This window comes from Necator americanus, chromosome V (genome assembly GCF_031761385.1).
Source record: "Necator americanus strain Aroian chromosome V, whole genome shotgun sequence".
Classification (NCBI taxonomy): domain Eukaryota; kingdom Metazoa; phylum Nematoda; class Chromadorea; order Rhabditida; family Ancylostomatidae; genus Necator; species Necator americanus.
The window spans coordinates 9,005,226-9,025,115 of record NC_087375.1 but is presented as its reverse complement, the minus strand read 5'-3'; the positions used below and the strand labels follow the sequence as shown (position 1 = coordinate 9,025,115).

The following is a 19,890-nucleotide window of genomic DNA, read 5'->3' as shown; positions in this document are numbered from 1 at the left end:
CGGCGACTGCACGGTCAGCGGTTCGAAAGCATCTGCGAGCCAACTAAACCATTCATCTCTCGGAGTTAACGAATTGGTAACACACCTGAAAGATAAAATCACTAACTTTTCAGATCGGCTTACTTTCGCAAGTTAGGAATCGCTTCGACACATTGAAATCCTCAAATTTTTCGGAACTGGAATTCGAACTCGTCGCTTCAACTGAAAGGGATTGATCAACGCTATGCAGTTCATCCCTCACCCTATGCTTCTATTAAATTTCTGTAGAAATACTCATCAGACATAGAATCGATTGAAAAGAAGATTGCAGAAATACATATTAAATATGAAATAATATATATAATATAATAAATATAAATATTTGAAATTAAATATGTTTGTTAGTACACTTAGCTGATAGATAACGCTATAAATATTAAAGAACCATCAGAGACTCCTTTCATAGTTTGTGATGTTAGAGCCGTTACGTCAAACATCAGCGACCTATGGCTTTGCTGCTCAGCTAAGTTTTTTCTACAACACTAAAAAAGTAACATATTTTTATCTTTTCAAGGCACAAAATAGTCTGCTCCAACCAAATATTCGAATAAATTTTGAAAAATCGTTCAAAGCCATCACCCCACAAATCTGAAGTGGTACGGATTTCAGGTGGAGTATTCGTATACGGGATGGGAGACTATGGACAGGGGGGTGATTCTGTCCATTTCTTTCTAATTGCCGTAAAAAACGGCCCGGAAGTCCGGAGGTCTCGAGCATTCCGTCGCGCTACTTTCTACAACGAGTTCGATTGGAGCGCGCCAGCCTTGTGCACGCGCCGCATATTCTGGACGGTTTTTTACGAAAATTAGGAAGAAATGGACTCCCCTCTCCATAATCTACGATCCCGTATAAGAATACTTCACCTGAAATCCGTACCACATCAGATTCGTGGGGTGGCGCCTTCAAGAACGTATTCGTTGACGTCAACAACGTCCACATAACAAAAGCATCTGTGCAAATCTAATAGGTATATAATAATACATTTGTTACGTGGAATAGGAGAGTGCATGCAGGTGATATCATAAAGGAACAATCTTAAACATATAGGGCATATTACGGACGTGAACAGAATATAGATTATGGATGTTTTTCTATGGATTTCCTGCTGTTATTTGAATAATTTGGTGGAAATTCCCAACAATACGTAAGTTTGAGACAGGAAACCATAACATGTGAAGGAAGTAAAAGTTTCGAAACTCTTAAACTATTCAGTTGCACTTTTTCATTTTCTCCTCCTTTTATTTCCTTTTGCTATTCTTTTTTTCTTCTTTTTTTTACTACTTCCTAGAGCCACTATAAATCTCCAAAAATGACTTGACTGAACAGAGTATTCAGCGTAAATCTTAGTTCTCAGTTTTTTGGCAAAAAATTACGTCGAAATCCGCTACAAAAAGAGCGCGACATTTAAATCATATATTTATTTATCCTAAAAAAAAGCCTCTAAAACAATAAGACCTCAATATCCAGTCAACATTAGTACTAATGTGCGATGGAAATGGATTCGTGTGTGTCTGTGTGCGCGTACGCGAAAAATTAGAGTTAACCCCGCCCACTTCTTTTGGATAGTGAAGAAATTGAAAGAAAACAAGGATGGAAAGAAAAAATTAAAGCAGTAGTAAATTTCACATATTTGCTGATTCAAAATTCTCATCTGGTCAATTTTCAGGTGATTTCTTAACATTTTATAAGAAAAAAAAACATTCGTATTCCTTTCTCATAAGCATATCCTTCTCTTTCTCGAATGTGATAAGTTTAGACACGGAAGAAAAGTGAAAAACCAAAAAAATGTTAGAAGATAAATTTTGAAGAAAAAAACACGTTTCCCTAGAACCAATTTTTCAGACGCACATCATCGACGCTGTGCTTTCGGACAATTGACCTTATTGCCTATTATTACGTAAATATGCATTTTTACGTAAATAATGGGACCTACCCACTGCATATTTAACGTTTACCACCAAATAAGTGCGAAAGTATCAGACGAATAGCCTATTAAACAGAAGTACGAATAAGGAGAGGTCTTTAATTGGTCTCAAACGGCTTTAAGCGGTAAACATGGGAAAAAAAGAAGATAATTAAGTTGTTTTTGAAGTAAACTTATTATGACCTCAATCGGTGATGGAAAAATGCATAAAGCGGACGCAAAATGCAAAAAAGTGCGGTTAAAGTAAAAATTCAGAGTAATTTTCTCCCTTAATTTTGAGATTATCAAACTTTTTCGTGTCTACTGGACAAACTGCTTTTATTTCACAGTTTTCAATAAATTTCTCCGACTCTTACCAGCATGTACCAGAAGAAACCTTTTCAGTAGTAGGATTACCAGAAATTCTTCAAAATTGCTCCTTGCGTAGAGAAAATGTATGGAAAACCTATTCTATATCAGGTGCTACTTACGCATTGAGTATGTCAGCTGATTCAATACGTTACCCCTGAGTCTGGACTACTACTTGCAAGGAATTTTATTTTTATTTGAATAAAATACAGTATACTAGCTTTTAGTTTACTTACCATTAAGTTGATTTTTTGATGAAGGTGTATAGTCAATAATGTAAAAGATTACTGCTATTCTATTCGATTTTAATTTCTTTATTTTTTTTTATTTTTGATGAGTGATTCCTGTGTAAAAGATTACTCAGCTGAATAATAGCTAAATGCTGTCGCTTGCGAATATCCTTGATATTTTTTGTTCAATTTCCCTTCAACTTACGATTTAGTCACGACGTTAATCGAAGACGAAATGAACGTCTTCATTACTTCAGGAATTTATCGGGAAAAAAGATTGGAAGTCAGAAATTTATTCTCATATATAAAGTAAGATTTGCTGACTTTATACTCTCAGAAAGTTATTATACGTAGGAAGGTAAATGATGAAGAATCAGATGAGAATTGAAGAGAATTTTTTTTGATGAGAGGAAAAAAAGAAAAGGTTCCTTTTGTTTTACTACCTTTTATTTTTGTTTACAAAAGTAGAAGGTAGAAGTAGTAAAATTATTGAGGAACAAAAATCATACCTCTTCAAGCTGATGGACTTTGAACACTGTACCTGGCCACAACGCTGTGAACGCGACAGCTGAAATCTTTCATTAACGCCCTGTCCTACTAAGAAACCTTACTGTAACATCCTCTATTCAGAAGTTCAACATAAGATTTCATGGAATATAACCAGCGAATAAGAAATGTGAAATAATTAGGTGTTTTCGATGAAGACATATACTTTAAAACATTCTATTTATGTCCTTGTTTCGTAGAACAAAAAAAAGATTATGGGTTTTGCTTCAAAAATCGAAAACGAAAACATCCACATACATTTCCTTTTGTGAAATTTTGTGGGATCAAAACGACTTGGTCAATTTGAAGAGGAATTGTTCTGAGGTTTCACTTACAGAACGCTCACACCAATCACCTCATAATTTTTATTTAAAATGTTATAAGTATAACTGGTAGAAAAAAATACGTTGATCGCTCAACAGTTCAGAGTTTTCAACTCGGAAAAATTCGAAAAAATTCCCGCTCTTTTTCCTCTCGATTGAAATTTGCTGTATTATAATAGTATGGACAGCTCGAGGTTATTCACCTACGTGAGTGAATCTCTGAGACTTTCATCGCGCATTTTTCCATACTTATATCCATGCGATTTATACAAAATTAAGTGGAAATACTGGGGACGAGGGAAATGGAAACACTCTATGCGAGAAAATTTGTTAAATCTCTATTCATAGGTTCATAGTCATAGTTCTATCAAACATTTATGTATAAAAATCAACGTCAGCGATAATTTGATGCGGTATCAGTACGTCCAGTGCAGAGATGTGGAGCTAAGTGAATCTCTGGAATCGTAGAATCGCCATCGAGCTTTTTTCACAATTACATCCTTAAGGGGAAGGCTACAGCTGAAGGGGAAGACATCATTTATCTATAATAATATTTGCGCATGCAATTCCTCCGCTTCATCGTTAAATCCCTCGATGTGACCACTATCACGTAGAGGGGCAAATAATCCACCACAAAAAAGAAGCTACCGTTTCCTCTTGCTATGCAAAAAAAAAACAGGAAGAAAAAAAAAGAGATACTAATAGGAGCTAGATGAGATATCCTCTATGTGCACACTACGATTTATGACGGGATGTTTTTTGATCTACAGATAAATAAACCAAAACCGCATACGTACATGCTGAGTGAGTCGACCTTATGAATGATTCCAGGCGAGAATCACGGCATGAGATCCGGTGAGATGATCGACGTGTGCTCCATCGTGATAGCACTTTTGTGTGGTCACGTCGGACAGCTAGGATCAATTCCGAGTAACTTAAGTTTTAGCGCTAGGGGCGTTAATAGCATTATGGGATTCGCTCCGGGATGTGATGGGAATCAGTCGTGAGGTGACAGAGTTTTTTTTGCGGATGCTAGCGTAGAATTTGGGATTCAAATGATGCCGCGTAACTAAACAGTAAACATGAAGCATACTTGTTTATGTTTTTAAAGTTTTCATGAGGTGAGGGTAGTAAGACGTGTGATTTTATGTTGGTAGACTAGCAATTTCATTTGGAATTTTTACTGTAAATAACGATAGCAGATGAGCAAAAAAAGGACTATTCGGTTACGGGGAACATAAATAATCAGTAACAATCGGAAAAAATAATTAAATTTTGAGATAAAGATCACTTTTCGTGGGGTCAAACATCGTCAGATATGAAAGAAAAACCAAATTAATGCTCTAGCAATTGTCAGAAAGAGAAAAAGAGGAGATTTTCTAGGTTTTTCCCTACAAACGTGGTGTATTTCACTTCTAAATTAAAATAAAACAATAAAAAATGAGTGAAATAGAAGATAAATAACAATGAAATTCTTTTGAAAAAATCTAATTGAAATTCATACTTTTTTTACCAACTTTAGGAGTGATTTTCAAAAGAAGGATGAAGAGAAGGTTTTATTTAGGAACAATTTGAACGGAATAGATGAAATATATCTTTTGTTTGATTATCTGAGTAAAAAGTAAAATTTTCGAAGGGAAAAAAGAAGTGTACTGTTTCTGTTTTGCCCTGTTATTGTCACGTTATTTTGAGGATATAATCTGCATTTAAGGGAAAAATGGAGCCAACCATTAAAAAAGGCGCTGAAACGCAAATACCGAAAGCAATAAGAAAATAAGCGGCTAAAGATTTGTCATTTTTTTCCACTATTTTTCATGGATTACGAAAACTAACATCTTTGGAAGATGAAATGTCAGTAAACAATGGAGGAAGCGTTCAGATAATTGCGCTAATGGATACGTTAAGTTACAAATGTTGATTTTTGATGTTAGTGACGACTTACTGAGAGAAAATCTCGATTTATGGAGAAATATATTAGAAGAAATCTTGTGCGAGCAATAAAAATGCATTGATGAAAAAAAAACTTGAAAAAAATAGTGGAAGAGAGAGAACGTCAATAGGAGCGAGGAGAGCTACGTACTAATTATGAGATTTATTTAGTCGATAAAGAGGAAAAACAACCAAGAATCGTCAATGATACCGTATTCACTCAACTCGTTAAAATATATGAAAACAGGGTTCTTTTTCGCATTCAACTCTCACTGGTTAGATATCGGAATCTGTTCAGAAAACAAAGCGACGCAGCGAATGTAATGAAGGTGATCTTTGAGACGAACTCACAGACGACGTACGTATTTGTGAAACTGCTGCTGCTTTGTTCACAGATTTAGCTTTTAAAAATGTGCAACAACACACGGAAGTCGACAAATCGAAGAAACAAGTCTAATGCTCCCCAAAGAAGTCAGGAAGGAGGAAGAGTTGTGGTGTAGAAGAGGAAGAGAAAGACTCCCGAGGAGTTCCTCGAAAAGATGAGGAAGGAAGAAGAGTTGTGGTGTTAGCACCGCTAATGTTTCTCGGATAAAGCAGCGAAAACTACTAGTCGATCGATCGCCTCCTTTTTCCCATTTCCTATCAATCCCAGAAATTTTTGAAAGGAAAACATTCGAATGAGGACGCAGAACAAATAATCCTCTGGTCAGCTAAATAGGGTTTTGCGGCCTCCGCGGCCACGATTTGATTTACCCAATTGGCGGAGAGGTTCACCGTTGGGACCATGAGGGAAAACGTCTATTTATGAGTCAACCATGGATTTTCAGGTGAATAAATTTAGAAGGGGAACGTTCAACATAAAGGTCGTGGGACCTAAAAGGGATAGTTAATCTATAGTGACCAAACATCGCAGGAAAAGTATACAATATTCAGGAAAAACACAGCGTAGGCCGTAGGATTCATTGAAAGTTACATTTATGAAAGGTGTATTAGAGGTGATGTTCAAACATTCTTGGAGAAATGTGTATGGAAATCTTAAGAAAAGAAGAAAGAAGAGTCGTATCAAAATTTCTTCATTTTTCAATCAGAGATTATTATTAAAGGACAACGCGTCCTGCATTGATCAATCCACTTGGGATGCGTCAATGAGTTCATTTCAATCCAGAATTGTTTGAGGTTTACGAACTCGTATGTAGCCCATACAGTAACTTACGTTAGCTAGCAGATGTATCAAGTCAGTAGTTTTTTTCCTCCCAGATCCAGATAAGACTGGGACCAATTCATCGATTCCGGAGGGATTAAGGGCTTGGTTGGCACTAGGGCGATTTTGAACCACCGGTCGATCGCGCAGTCACAACAGAACCTCTCACTGACTGCCCCATATCCGTCCAAAAATATTATTATTTCCAAATAAATATTGTGGAAATCTAATTTGCATGTTAAAATTTAATTTACACCCCGCTTACTATTCCATAAAAAAGTAATGATTTTCTAAGAGGAGCAGTTCTTTTCTTCGGATTATGCTTAAGTCGTGGATTCTTGGAGAGCTGCCGTGACGCGTCAGAAACGGAAATTAACCGCTCTCTTTTTGTATACTGCTAGAATTAAGGGAATAAAAAATAGGCGTATCTATTGGACAAGGAAATTAGAGTATTCTTCCAAAAAAAAAAGAGAATTTTTCAAGTTTACTGGTGTGAAGCACAGAAGAATAACTAAGCACCTATACAAAGCGTAGGTAAATCGCACGATGATTTTCGAATCTTACAATCTGTAAAATTAAAAGAAATACGTCGTGGATGCTATTATCACATTTCCATTAACTATTTCAACTTTTTCCCAAGGTTTCTTTTGAAATAATCATTTTTACACCTTATTTTTGTAAATATGTCCTCCTCAATAACAAATCTTAAGAGATATCTCGAATTCGCCAGTATCGAGCAATCGTAGCGTCTTATCATAATTAGAATTTTTAGGAAAAAAATGGTTAAAAAAGTTGTTCACAGTTATTTATACAGAAATTGTGTGGAAATATCGAGTGATACCGTATTCTGCAAAATATTTGCCATGAAAGTCTACGAACTGTCTGGAAATCCGCAACCATCATTCAAAACTAGTCATTCTATGAATTTTGCGTCATGTTTCATGGCGTCACAAAGCTTGCATTGAAAGTCCCGAGATACTTTGCACTTGCACACAGAAAACTCCTCGAAATCTTATAAAAAAGTTCGACTTCTGGGAATAATTCAATGTTAAGGGAGAGAGGTATACGGTATCGAGAATTGCTGACCGTAAATACGTCTCGAATGAATGCGACATTCATAAAGTGCAATCAAAAATCTCACTATAGATTCACCGCTATTCCACGATAACATCGACCACATAACGGAGAAAAACTCAGTTCATTCAATCATAACAAAAATTTAGAAAAAAATAGGACAAACTCGAATAATACTAAAGAAATTCCCACTTCATCATTGAAGAATGCGCTCTGCTTCGTGGTGAGACTCCAAACAACCGATCATGGAACTTCTCCAAGAGCTAATTATGTAAACTAAATAAAAGAAGAGGCCGGCAGGAAGGGAAAACAATAAACACATTCCGGTCGTCAACGGCAGCTATTTTTGCGGTGGTCACAACTTAATTTAGTTAGTTAGTTGCTATAGTGAAAATGAAGATGAACGATCATAAAATGTGAACGGGTCCTGAGAGGATGGTGAAAGGTTTTGGTGGCGAACTAATCGACCACAACAAAGATGACCGTGGGAGTTACGGATACGGCTTCTAGGAAATATACGCGGTGTGTTTGTCCGTGGGAAGGAATAGTGCAGTATTTTTGATAGCCTTAGAAGTGTTTTGGTGTGTTATGGAGCCTGGGAAATTTTTAATCTATGGCCATTGGGTAAGATTCAATCATTCATCCATTCATTCACATTTGCGTTCACTCATTCATTCGTAAAAGCAGGCACTCCACTCTTTCGTCCCATGCTGAAGTCATTTACCGTTCGCAACTGCATGGCTGTATGTAGCCATCCACTTTTTTTAGGGCATCGCAAGATAATTTGGCTTCAAGGAAACACTTCAAACTTCCTGACAGTGATCCATGAAAAAAGCGTGACGGTGGGGAGTGAAAATGATTTTTTCTACAAGAAATCCTTATCTCGAAAGAGGGATATTCTGGATGCAAATTTCGAAAAGAATTTTTTTTTTGAGAGGTTTACATTTTTAAGTGTTTTTTGAGTGTTTTTTTAAGTGCAGACTTATGAGATGTTGAGCCCAAATATGAATATTAGCCACGTTTGTCTATGTTATCTAAGTTTTTTTTTTGATAAATTATTAATTTTATAGATTTTTTTCCCATGGCTTCGGCAGCACGATGGTCATAATACCAAGAAGAACGCACGCAGGAAACTAGTCGAGTAGCGAATTTGATCCAAAAGAGAATCGAGGAAAGTGTGTAGGAAAAGGCTTCACAAGAGGTATTAGCAGTTCCAGAAAAAAGAACATAATATAAATACTGTGGATAAACATTTTTCGCAAATATGTAAAGCTAGAGCTGTGGATTTATATCCCCAAGGAATGTTTCGATGTAAAATGAGTGGTTGCGAAGTAGGAGGAACTAGCGATGTTGAACTGAGCTGCAGAAGATGAGGAGAACAGCGAAGCGAGGAGAAAAATCATTTCGCATCAGTTCAACGTCAGCTGACACGCGGACAACAGCGACTGGTGATAGAAAATAATGGATTTTTGGGCTAAGCTTAAGAAATGTAAGTAATTTATTTGCATAATACATAATATTAGGTAGATATATTTTAATTTATTGTTCTATTTTATTTTCTATCGCATGCATTTTCTATTTTGAACAGCAACGAACAAAATAGATGCTTGACAAGGAGAAAGAAGAAGTTTGATAGGATATGCATAGCATCAAAATCCCCGAAGTCTCATTTCCAAGTCTTCAACAAAAACAGATTTCGCGAAGCGTCCTGCGACAAGGAATGTTTCACCAAAAGCTCTTTAACAACACATGGAAAGCAGAAAATGTCAGTGATCTATTTGCGATATCGGAAAAATCGGAAAAAAAGTACCGGAGAAACTCGAGAAGATAAAATCAAAAAATAGTGAAGTATGTAAGTTTTGCTATAAAAATTCCCATTAGGTTTCAATAAAATGAAGATAGGTGAATAAAAATACAATCATACTTCAGGAGAAAAATGACGTAATACAAATATTATTATTAATAATAGTAAAAAATATATTGCTATAATAAACACAAATAATAAATAAATAATAGTAATAATACTAAATAATATAATTATAAAACAAATATAACTATCCTTAAAAAGTAGAACAGCAGTAAACAAGGTTTCCTTAAAGCCAAAAAACACCAGCGAAGTATTGGTTTTGCGAGCGACGGGGAACAGTTCTCGCCAAGGTGCCGATTTACTTGTGTACGTTCACCTCATTATCGGAGTGCAAAGCAAAATAATGATTTCGAAAAAAAGAGGGTAAAAAGTGAATTTTAAGATGGATAAACTGTTTGGAAGTGCGAGAAAACAGAGCTAAATGGATTTTCTTAGCGTTCGTGAACTGATGCGATTTAAATTTGTGCCCTAATGTTGGCTGATAATTGAAATTGTGCTTCTGCGGAGAAATTTTTGCAGAACTGGGATAGAAAAAGATAGATAATTAGAAAAGTGCAAAAAATTGAAGGAGAGCCTTTTTTTAATCACCGAATTACATGTCGGGAAATGCAGCGGAGCAGAGTGCTCGAAATGATGTTGTACGGCCATGAGCGCGAGGGCGGAGCGTAATTCAGCTCTCATTCTCAATGGATCTGATTTTCGCACTCTTTCCTTGAGTGTGAACGAGTTCACATTATCAACGCAATCAAATAATTTTGGAATTTCAGGAAAAAACTAGCTGGTGCTTCTGCGGAAGTTCCTTCGAAAGACACGAATACTCAAATTTCGCATTGAAAAGAATCTTTGAACGAATGAACAGCGGATTCATTGGGGTGAATTTGAGGCAGCTGTTGTTCGAATAAGATTTGTATTCCTCCGGGGACACGCGATCACTCGTTGTCGAATTGTTGCGGGCGCGTCGAAACAGCAAATGTATCCGTATATTCCAGAAGGATAATTGGGAATGGAGGCCTGACAGCAATCGGAGCAGATTTGCTGCCCTAGGAGAGCCCCAAAGGAGATCGAAAAGGGGAACGCTTCTGTATTCTTCGCTCTTTTGTTGAATGGGAAACAGAAAACCCACAGAATTGATATAAGTCATAACCAGTGAATAAATGAACTAAATTTTTCATTTTTAGTTTTGTGTTGGACGAGAAAACAACGAGAAAACTGCAGAAAACAAGTGAAATGAGTAGATTAATGGTAGATTCTGGAAAATTTCCGGGTGCTAAAGCATCCGCAGACAAGCGAGTACAGCAGTACTTATGTTAACCAGAACTACAGTAATGCGTCTGCAGCAAATCACACAGACCACACCACACAAACATATATCATGCTATGTAATAACGGGCTTATCCTGTTGTGTATGTGTCACTGTCCAGAAAGCGGTGAGATGGGTTCCACGGCGCCGGTGTCAGAAAGCACTGACAGTGATTCCACGGCCATGGTTGGTCACGTCAGGTATTCGAATCAGCGGGATTATTGTGAACCAGCACTGCTGAATAATTCCCAGCGGTTTTATTGTAAAGTATGATAAAAGCGAACCGTTTGATGGCCTTGACAGTGTATCCGAATGTACGCTTCCGTATGCCTACTCGCCTGTGGTTACCCCCACCATAGTTACCAAATGCTTTCTTTAAAGGCATCACCCCACGAATCTCTTGTGGTACGGATTTCAGGTGGAGTATTCGTATACGTGATCTTAGATTATGGAGAGGGGGTGATTCCGTCCATTTCTTCCTAATTGCCGTAAAAAACGGCCCGGAAGATGCGGAGTGTGCAGAAGGCTGACGCGCTCCAATCGAACTCGTTGTAGAAAAAAGTGCACCGGAACGCTCGAAGCCGTATCTTCCGGGCCGTTCTCTACGGCAATTAGGAAGAAATGAACGGAATCACCCTTCTCTCAATAATCTACGATCCTTTATACGAATACTTCACCGGAAATCCGTGCCACAAGAGATTCGTGGGGTGATGCCTTTAAATAGTAGTTAACGGTTTACGTGATTTGACGTAGCACCCTTACATTTATCAAAATGATGAAGGTGTTCATTTCAGTTCACTTTTGCATTCTATGTTAATTGCTGAGTAGAAACACGAAGACTTTGTCCAGTGCTTCAAATTCAAATTTGTTTTCAAATTGCTTCAAGCAAAATGATTGCAAGAAAACCATCCAACCAATCCGTACCTTTCTTAGAAAAAAGAAGTTTGAAGTCCGGCTAAAGACGGATGTTCAGACTGGTATATAAAAATGCCAGAAAAGATAAAGTCACTGGCGCATTAATCCACTTGGGACGCGCCAACAAGCTCTTAAAAGAATTTCGTAATTGTTGAGGTTCTGGAACGCGTGCTGGCCTAAAAAATGGCCAGCTGATGATCGAGTCAGTGTTTTTATCCTCTCAGACACTTGCATCGACCCCGGAGGAATGAAAGGCTTGGCTTCGAAAAACACTAGAGCGGTTTCGAACCATCGAGGTGTGGTTGCAGTGGACGTCTAACCTACTGCGCCACACCGGCAGAGACTGATATATATGGTATGTGGAAAAAGTATATATATATATATATATATATATATATATATATATATATATATATATATATATATATACTCCTCAATAAACGATCTCCGTATCTAGCTAGAGAGAATTTAAATTTTATGTTCCCTAGATATTCAACACCCACATTCATTATTATTTCGTTCAGTGTACATACTGCATGACTGATTTTTTCATTGAGAGAAGGAAAAAAATTATGGTGATTTAAGCTAATTTTTAGTACTTTTGAAATAATGTTATATATGGTATCAATTGAAAACATCTCGTATTTCAAGAAAATTCACGCCGTCACGAATTCTAAAAAGTCTCATTGATGCGCTCATATCGAAAGCGCTTCTGAACACTTTCCTCAAAATATTTCACAATCATGACTGGGAAATTCTGATTGAGAGGGATCTGGCGGATTTCTTTTTCCTGCCATGAGATCTCAGGTGATTTACTGAGCGGCTGCGACAACGATAAAAAAAAGAAACCAGATTAAATTGTCATTCACTGCAGATATGCGGCATCCTGCTGAGTCTATAGTAAACCTGAAGCTGAATGACCTATACTATTACGGAAAATTTTCTGGTGATCACATTTTCTACGCGGATAATTCACGGTCGATTGTCAAGCAAAATTCGTCTGTTAAAAAATTTACATCGGAATTTGTTTTTATGCACATTCTACAGAGATTATTGAACATTCTTCGACTAAGTATATAGTGTGCCTCAACAAACTTTCACAGTTCCTTGGAAAAATTTAAAAGAAGAAAAACAATAGAAGCTAGAAAAGCTGGATTTATCGAATCCGTTAGCCTTCGATTTAATTTACTACATTGAAAATGCTATTTTATTTTATTTATTAGTACTACTTTAAATTTATGATTATATCTCTCTCATTTCATGTCGTAATTATATCCATATTTTATTTTTTCTTCTTTTCACTTGATATTTTATTGCTAAACCCACGGGTTTTTAACGGGTATGCGCATTTGTTGTCTGGTCAGCTTTCAAGAGCTGCAGCGAAATTTTTACACCTAGGTACATTACAGCATCAACTGAAGAAGTTGTAGAGTTCAATGGACATATTCAGCCATCTACATAATTTTCAATTAAATTATTGTTATTTTAATTACTATTATTTGTTCCATAGTTTATTTGCTTGTAATCAGTTTATTTCTTAATTCATATTTAATACATAGTATCATTTACACTATTATAATTGCTATTAGTACTTATATACGTATACTATATTACTATACTTATACTTATATAACTATTATATTTTGTTTTACATTGAATTTACTTAATTTTATCTTATATTTCCGAATCATTCTCCCAAGTCATGAATCACTTATTTTCCCGGATGATTCATCCAGAAAGCCTCTGGCATGCCTACTCAGCAAAGGACATAAATGTGACACGAGTAAATCATGTGCTCAAACCGATCCGTCTCGATATCGCGTGTTAACCGAATATGTGACGAATCAGCTTTTTCAGGGTCTTACGGATAAAACTTATCAATCACCTAAAAATTGTTTGACAGGGATAGGGAGGCAACTTACAGTATTCACTGATCCCAACAAATTGAAATATTCTGAATCAATAAGTGACTTTAACTCGGATTCGATCGGATTTTTCTTCTTCTTCTCTTTTTTGAGATACTTTTTCCCATTGAAAATGTGAATATTTCAAATAAACTGCTGCTAGATATTTGAGAGTTTGATATTTGAGAGAGAACTTTATGAAATGTTTATAACTGTAAAGTTGTAAATATATTACTATAATACTATATTATAGTAACTTTATAACTATTATATTATGTTTTACAATGATTCTGTCACAAAATTTAGAAGTTTAGTATTTATTACTTTTGATAAATAACTACGATTTACAACTAGCAAAGTACAAAGGGCTTAACTGAAGTGAATAAAATCCATTTTAGTGAAACTTGTGGAATCTACATAGTCATTCAAAAAATAACCACTGGTTTTTGAACTGATTACTGAATCGACCACAAGTACATATTTGTTGTTATTTATTTGTATTTGTTGTATATTTGATGATGACGGCTAGACCACTGGACATACATTAGAATGTCCCCTCGCAATGATGTACAGATTACGGTATTTCTAATACATATCGTAATTTGCCCGCTCAGTTCACAAAACTAATGATCACAAAACTTGTGTGCTTTCTACTTTTCTCTGTTTTGTTTACAAGCGCTATCACTAGCGCAGAGAAAAATTGGAGCGCTAAATTTTGAAAAATTGCTGAGCAATCGAAAACAAAAAGAGATAATTAGGGAAACATCTATAAAAACAAAGAATTCGACGAAAAGCATTGGATTTCAACGTGATAGATAACGCTCTAAAATTTTTAATATTATTTAAAAACATGAAAGAGAAATGGGGAAGAGGTAGATTTCAAGAAAATATCGGCTTACAAAAAATAATCATATTTTCAGCTTTATTTTTCAACTTTACCGTTCTATTATTTGTCACATGTTTACTTCGAAATGGATGTTTATCAACTGTTAATTGAACTCCTTTCTTCTAGTTACTTTTTTTAAACTATCTACTGTGCTTCTTTTTCGAATCATAACATTTTCATTGAATCCACACGTCAATACACGCTATACAGGCTGTTGCTCGAAGAACAAAAGCTCGTACTTGCTGATGAGATGCCGCTCATTATATTATACAAAACATGGTTTCTGAGCCATCAATGTGAAAAACACATGAGATTACTTGAATGGAACAAGAGGGAATAAAAATGAAAGTGATGAGAAGGGAAAGTGATTTAATGATTGGAAGCAAAAAGTTCCTGGATGAAAAATTGCAGCACTTTGTAGATGTTTCTTTAATGAGACGAGAAAGGGGGAAAGGGAGAAAAAAGACATGAAGAAAAGGCAGGAGAATGAAGGAAATAGAAAAAAGGGGAAGAAGAAGCGAAAAAGGAGAAGAGAGAGAAAAAAGAGAAGAAGGAGAAGAAGGGAAAGAAGGATATTTAATAGTGTAATGTATATACATTAAATAGATGTCCTGTTTCGATTGATATCCCTAATCCTGAGCTATAAGGTGTAATTGAAGAAATATTGGATGGGAGGTAAACTTTTTCTCGGAGCATTTTGATTTTTCGCTTCAATTTCCCGTTTAATTATTTTTCTACAATTCACTTTTTCAGATAACAACGATGATTTTTATATTAACCTGTTACCTACACCAATTCCGTCTTTGTAATCCAAGTACATAGATGTCAGCCTATGTCAGGCGGTAAAAGAAATGTACAATTCGGAAAGTCGGGAAGTACAATCCCAGACTTTTCGAATTGTAAAATGATTACTGAGAATTGGCGTAAGAGCAGACGGTAATGTGTTCCGTGTATTTCGTGTACCATTCTTTCTGAGGAAAACCAATATTGTTATATTTATTCTAGCCGTCGTTTCGACGTCGTCGCCTTCTCCAGAGCCTGAAAAATCAAAGATACGTGTACCGTCTCAAGCGCCTCGTCATCCCACAAGATAAGACTTAGCAAAGAGATTACTCAAAGACAACGTCAGAGAAGCAGACCGAGGAGCACCACACCTTGATAGCCGTAAAGCCGCGATGTTGGCGAACCACTGGTGCTGTTGTCCAGCACATTGGCAGCGTCCATAACTCTCATGGGTCAAATGCCACAGAGAACATGGAATCTTTGGCTACAAACATCTGTTTCGTAAAGCTCATCGCTATCGAGTGAGCTCCAACAAACCGCTCTCTCCAGACTGCTGCGATATCTGCATGTGCCATTTGCTGCATTGCAGAAACGCGCATCGGAAGTCGCCCCGTCCTCAACATCGAAAATAACACCATATTGCGGTGACGCCGATGAGAAAAAAGTAGATGGTTACTCGGTAGCTATGGAGGAACGATTTCAACCACCTGGTGGAGTAATTAGGTTCAACGTCGTCTAGATGTACGTCTGCGCAATCGTGGAAGTCGTATACTCTGCATCTTAAGTGCCCACGCACCTAAACCCTAAATGGTGAGGATAACTACAAGGCACCTTCCATGACAAACCTTATACGATAGAGTCAATGAGCCGATGTCTAAAAGAAAGTGCCAGCAAGTAGTCATTGTCAGCATCGATGTAAATACGAAGATGGCACTTGAAACAACAGTCCGATGCCCTTGAAAAATGACAATGTCCCGCGAAGCAAACATAGGACAATGGTAGCCTTCCGGTAAACCTTTGTGAGCAGACTAGTCTTATCACTGCACTTGAGGAGAATCATGGACACCATCAGCCTACGTGGGCAATAAACAACACCTTTAACGCCAAAAGAGCGGTGCCACTGGAAAATGACAACTCGTAAACTACAGCTCTGTCGTCTTGACTAAGAATCAGCTTGTTGAATATTCAAAAATCCAGAGCTGTGTGGTACGTCGCATTCAATTCCGATCACCGCCAAGTTCTTCACGTTCTTGACTCTCTCACCAGCTGCATTCGGGATGCAACACCGAAGACGCTCCCAGTTTTCTCCCTCTTCCGGCTATAAAGAAGACGCTCCCGAAGGAATTTCGCCTTTGAATCTGAGACTAGATCCACATACAAGTCAGTATGTGTTGCCAGCAGCAATGGCGGTCTGAGCAAGGAGAGGAGGTGCTTCCTCAGCTAAAACGTGATCGCGATAGTGAATGGATATCAAGAGCGATGGAGTTTGAAAAAGCGTTAGAGGACAAGAACCCGAAAAAAAAGGCTTTGCTCTATTAAGACAGTAGAGCAGCAAAATAAAGAGATGTTTACCTGTCATCAAAACTGTCAACAGAGCCGCTATCCAGGAAGCAACAATACCTATTCGAAGGGAATGTTTCCACATCTTGCCGGTCCGACAAGCGCCATCAGTCCCTGAACTCGAGCATTTCCAACAAACAACGTATACCACGGTCAGCGAGGAGTCTTCGAGTCGGAGATTCTGCTCAGTATCCAAAAAAATAAAGAATGGAAAGTCTGGCAGAGACGATGCAATTAGCGCAAAAATGTTGGATGATGTTCTCTTCCCTCTTCTGGCATCAGTGAGATGACGAATATGATTCGTTGAATAGTAAAATTGACGGAAGGTTACCGGAGTCGGAGTCGTGGAGACACGCTGTCATAATTCCCGTTCACACAAAGTTATCCGAACCTAAGAACTAACGAGGAATATCTTTGCTGTGTGTAATGTACAAGTTCTTAAAATGGGCCATTCTGGATTTGCTTGTTGAACATCGCAAAGAAACCACCCGTGACGAACAAGTGGATTTCGTCCCGATCAATCTACGATTAACCAAGTGTTCATTGTTAGAAGAATGACTGAAATGTGGCAGCGGCACTCGAAGCCTGTACAGCTAGCCTTCGCAAAATTCAAAGCAACTTTCGACTTTGTTCAATTCTTCAATATTCGCGCTGATGGTGTTCCGAGAAAGTTAACTCGCCTAATCGAGGACATGAATAAAAGAAGTACTGCTGCTGTTCGAACACTAGCTGAGCGTACTTCATCATTCGAAATGGAAGCTGGAGTACGACAAGGGGCTGTCGCACGATCTTTCTAGTCCACCTTTGCCGTCAATGACATCATGCGAAGAACAGTTGAACAGCGTTCACCCGATGTCGTTTTAGCACTCTTTGCACTTCTCTTGGTCGACACCGTCGAGATAGTGATATTCACTTCAATCACCGCGAAGTTCAAACATGTCGACATTGTACCGAAATTAGCTGCTGGTTTACTGCCCCAGCTTCATAAATATATGCAGATGTGAGTCTCTGCGAGACCGTCAGGAGGGATCAGGCTGAACGGGCAACAAATTGAACTTATAGACAAGTTCTGTTATTTGTATGAAAAATGATGGCAGGTGTGAGAGTGATATTCAGCAAAGATGCGCTAAGATCCTTAGCGAAGGTGACCTCTATCGCCGACAAAGTGAAGCTGCGTGTCTACCTATCCTCATTTTGCCCTATCATGACGTACGGGTCGGAGACTTGAGCAGTGCCGGAAGCTGTTTGGAAAGATGCTTGGCTACTTTTGGCCAACGGTGTATCACAACGAAGAACCTCACTTGGAAGTGGAGATAGTGCGCAGGTGGATTACGCGAGGACAACATCAACATCTTTGCAGCATCCTCTAAAGTAATCGCGGGAAACCGTCTTCGCTTAATTGGCCACACCATAACAAGACCATCAGATCCTGGATCTTGTCCACGTAGCCTTGAGGATGCTCCCGGACCCAAAGTGGAGGGAGCCACCCGGACGTAGAAGAAAAATCTGGACGGAATTGGTGAAGGTGACCTTAAGAAACTCGACAGGGAGTTCAGGAGAGACGAAAGTTTCGCAGAATATGACTAATGACGGATGGATAGATTCCGATAAGCTCTAGCGGAGAACAAGATCGACTCAAATATGTACAGAGCGACTCACCTCGGTGAAGATGTGGATAAGCCGGGTTAGGCTATAGTATCCCTCACCGATTAATTCAGGTAATTCATTGTGTCACCCCTCGACTAATGTTACTCTAAGATTGTAAAATTTTATCAAAAATGTTCCTTAGTTCGCTCAAGAAAAATTAGTCAATGATTTCTCCCTGCTCTACGAATCAGCGATTAACACTGCAATTGACTATTAGGTTACAGACGTGAAACAAGAAGGAAAACCTCCAATTAATCAGAAATATAGGCTAATTAGGGGCGGCGGAAAGAGACTAATGATAGGTTTTTATATTGTTGCACTATAAATAGAAGTTAAGCGTAGATCATAAGCATCTGACCGTTTCAAACAGGGAATATTTTCTAGAAGTGAGTGCGTAGGTTGAGGACAACATTAAGGACTCAGATGAGATTTAAATTCTAAGATTGCATTTAAGAAACTCGATACTTTTACATATACTCCATGCATACTACATACATGCGAAGGATTCCGACAGCTTGCGACTGATTCTTGACGGATTTGACGGATTTTGGGACAGAAGTTAGTACCAGTGTTGTATAATGTTAATTCAGGTTAACACCTTTGAATCAGTTAATTTAAAAATTGACGATATACTGACAAGAAAAAAATTGAGTTTTAGATGAAACGTGAATTTATCTTTTGGAAAATTGGAATTGAACAGAAACCGAAATGGCATTCACTTTTCTATCATAGCAATCAGTGAAATTCTGTAAGAGAAGGCAAATGACGTCAGGAACAACCCCAAGGGATCCACAAAAGCGAAAATTGAATAGCTTTTTGGTTTTTTTCGGTGTGCATCTAGCAAGTTTGCAGTATCGCGTTCCCATTTCCACACATGAGAAAAATGAAATGTTTGCCAGAAGAATGAACGCTGTACGAAAAATAAAGGGATTAAATATGCTAGAAAGTGAACATAAGTGAAAAAACTGTTATAAACAGACCGTTCGACGAATTCGACGGACAAATAGGAGCAGCGAGTGAGATTTTATTTGAAAAAAAAACACTGACGAATTTTTTTTTTGATTATTGTTCTGCTATTTAAAAAAAAACTATGTAAGAATCTAGTGGGAAATTAAACCTATCAAGTGCCTACAAATGTTTGTTTACGAGAGAGATTTGCGGTAGGCGTGGCCATGACATCCGTGTGAGAACCCGGGTAGAGGAAAACAACATTCAGGTGAGAATGTAAAAAACATAGGAAATCGAGGATCATTCTCTATAACTTATTCATGAAGTGAAGGAGGAAGCAGATTAGAAGATCTACGGTCTTAGTTTCAAGCAGTAGGTAAACGGTTGGAAAATTCTGCCACGAGGTATCACGAAAAATGCGAACTTAGGAAATCGGATTTTCGAAAGAGGATTAGAAAAATAGAAG

General features: G+C 37.6%; 1 protein-coding gene across 1 annotated transcript; it reads left to right on the top strand.

Annotated features, from left to right (window-relative positions):
* Positions 1-17,383: 17,383 nt before the first annotated feature.
* On the top strand, positions 17,384-17,626 carry RB195_013335 (uncharacterized protein; the record flags this gene model as incomplete). The annotated part of the gene is made up of 1 exon (XM_064203099.1): positions 17,384-17,626. One exon carries the CDS (start codon positions 17,384-17,386, stop codon positions 17,624-17,626), a length of 243 nt encoding a protein of 80 aa, XP_064058980.1.
* Positions 17,627-19,890: the final 2,264 nt, after the last annotated feature.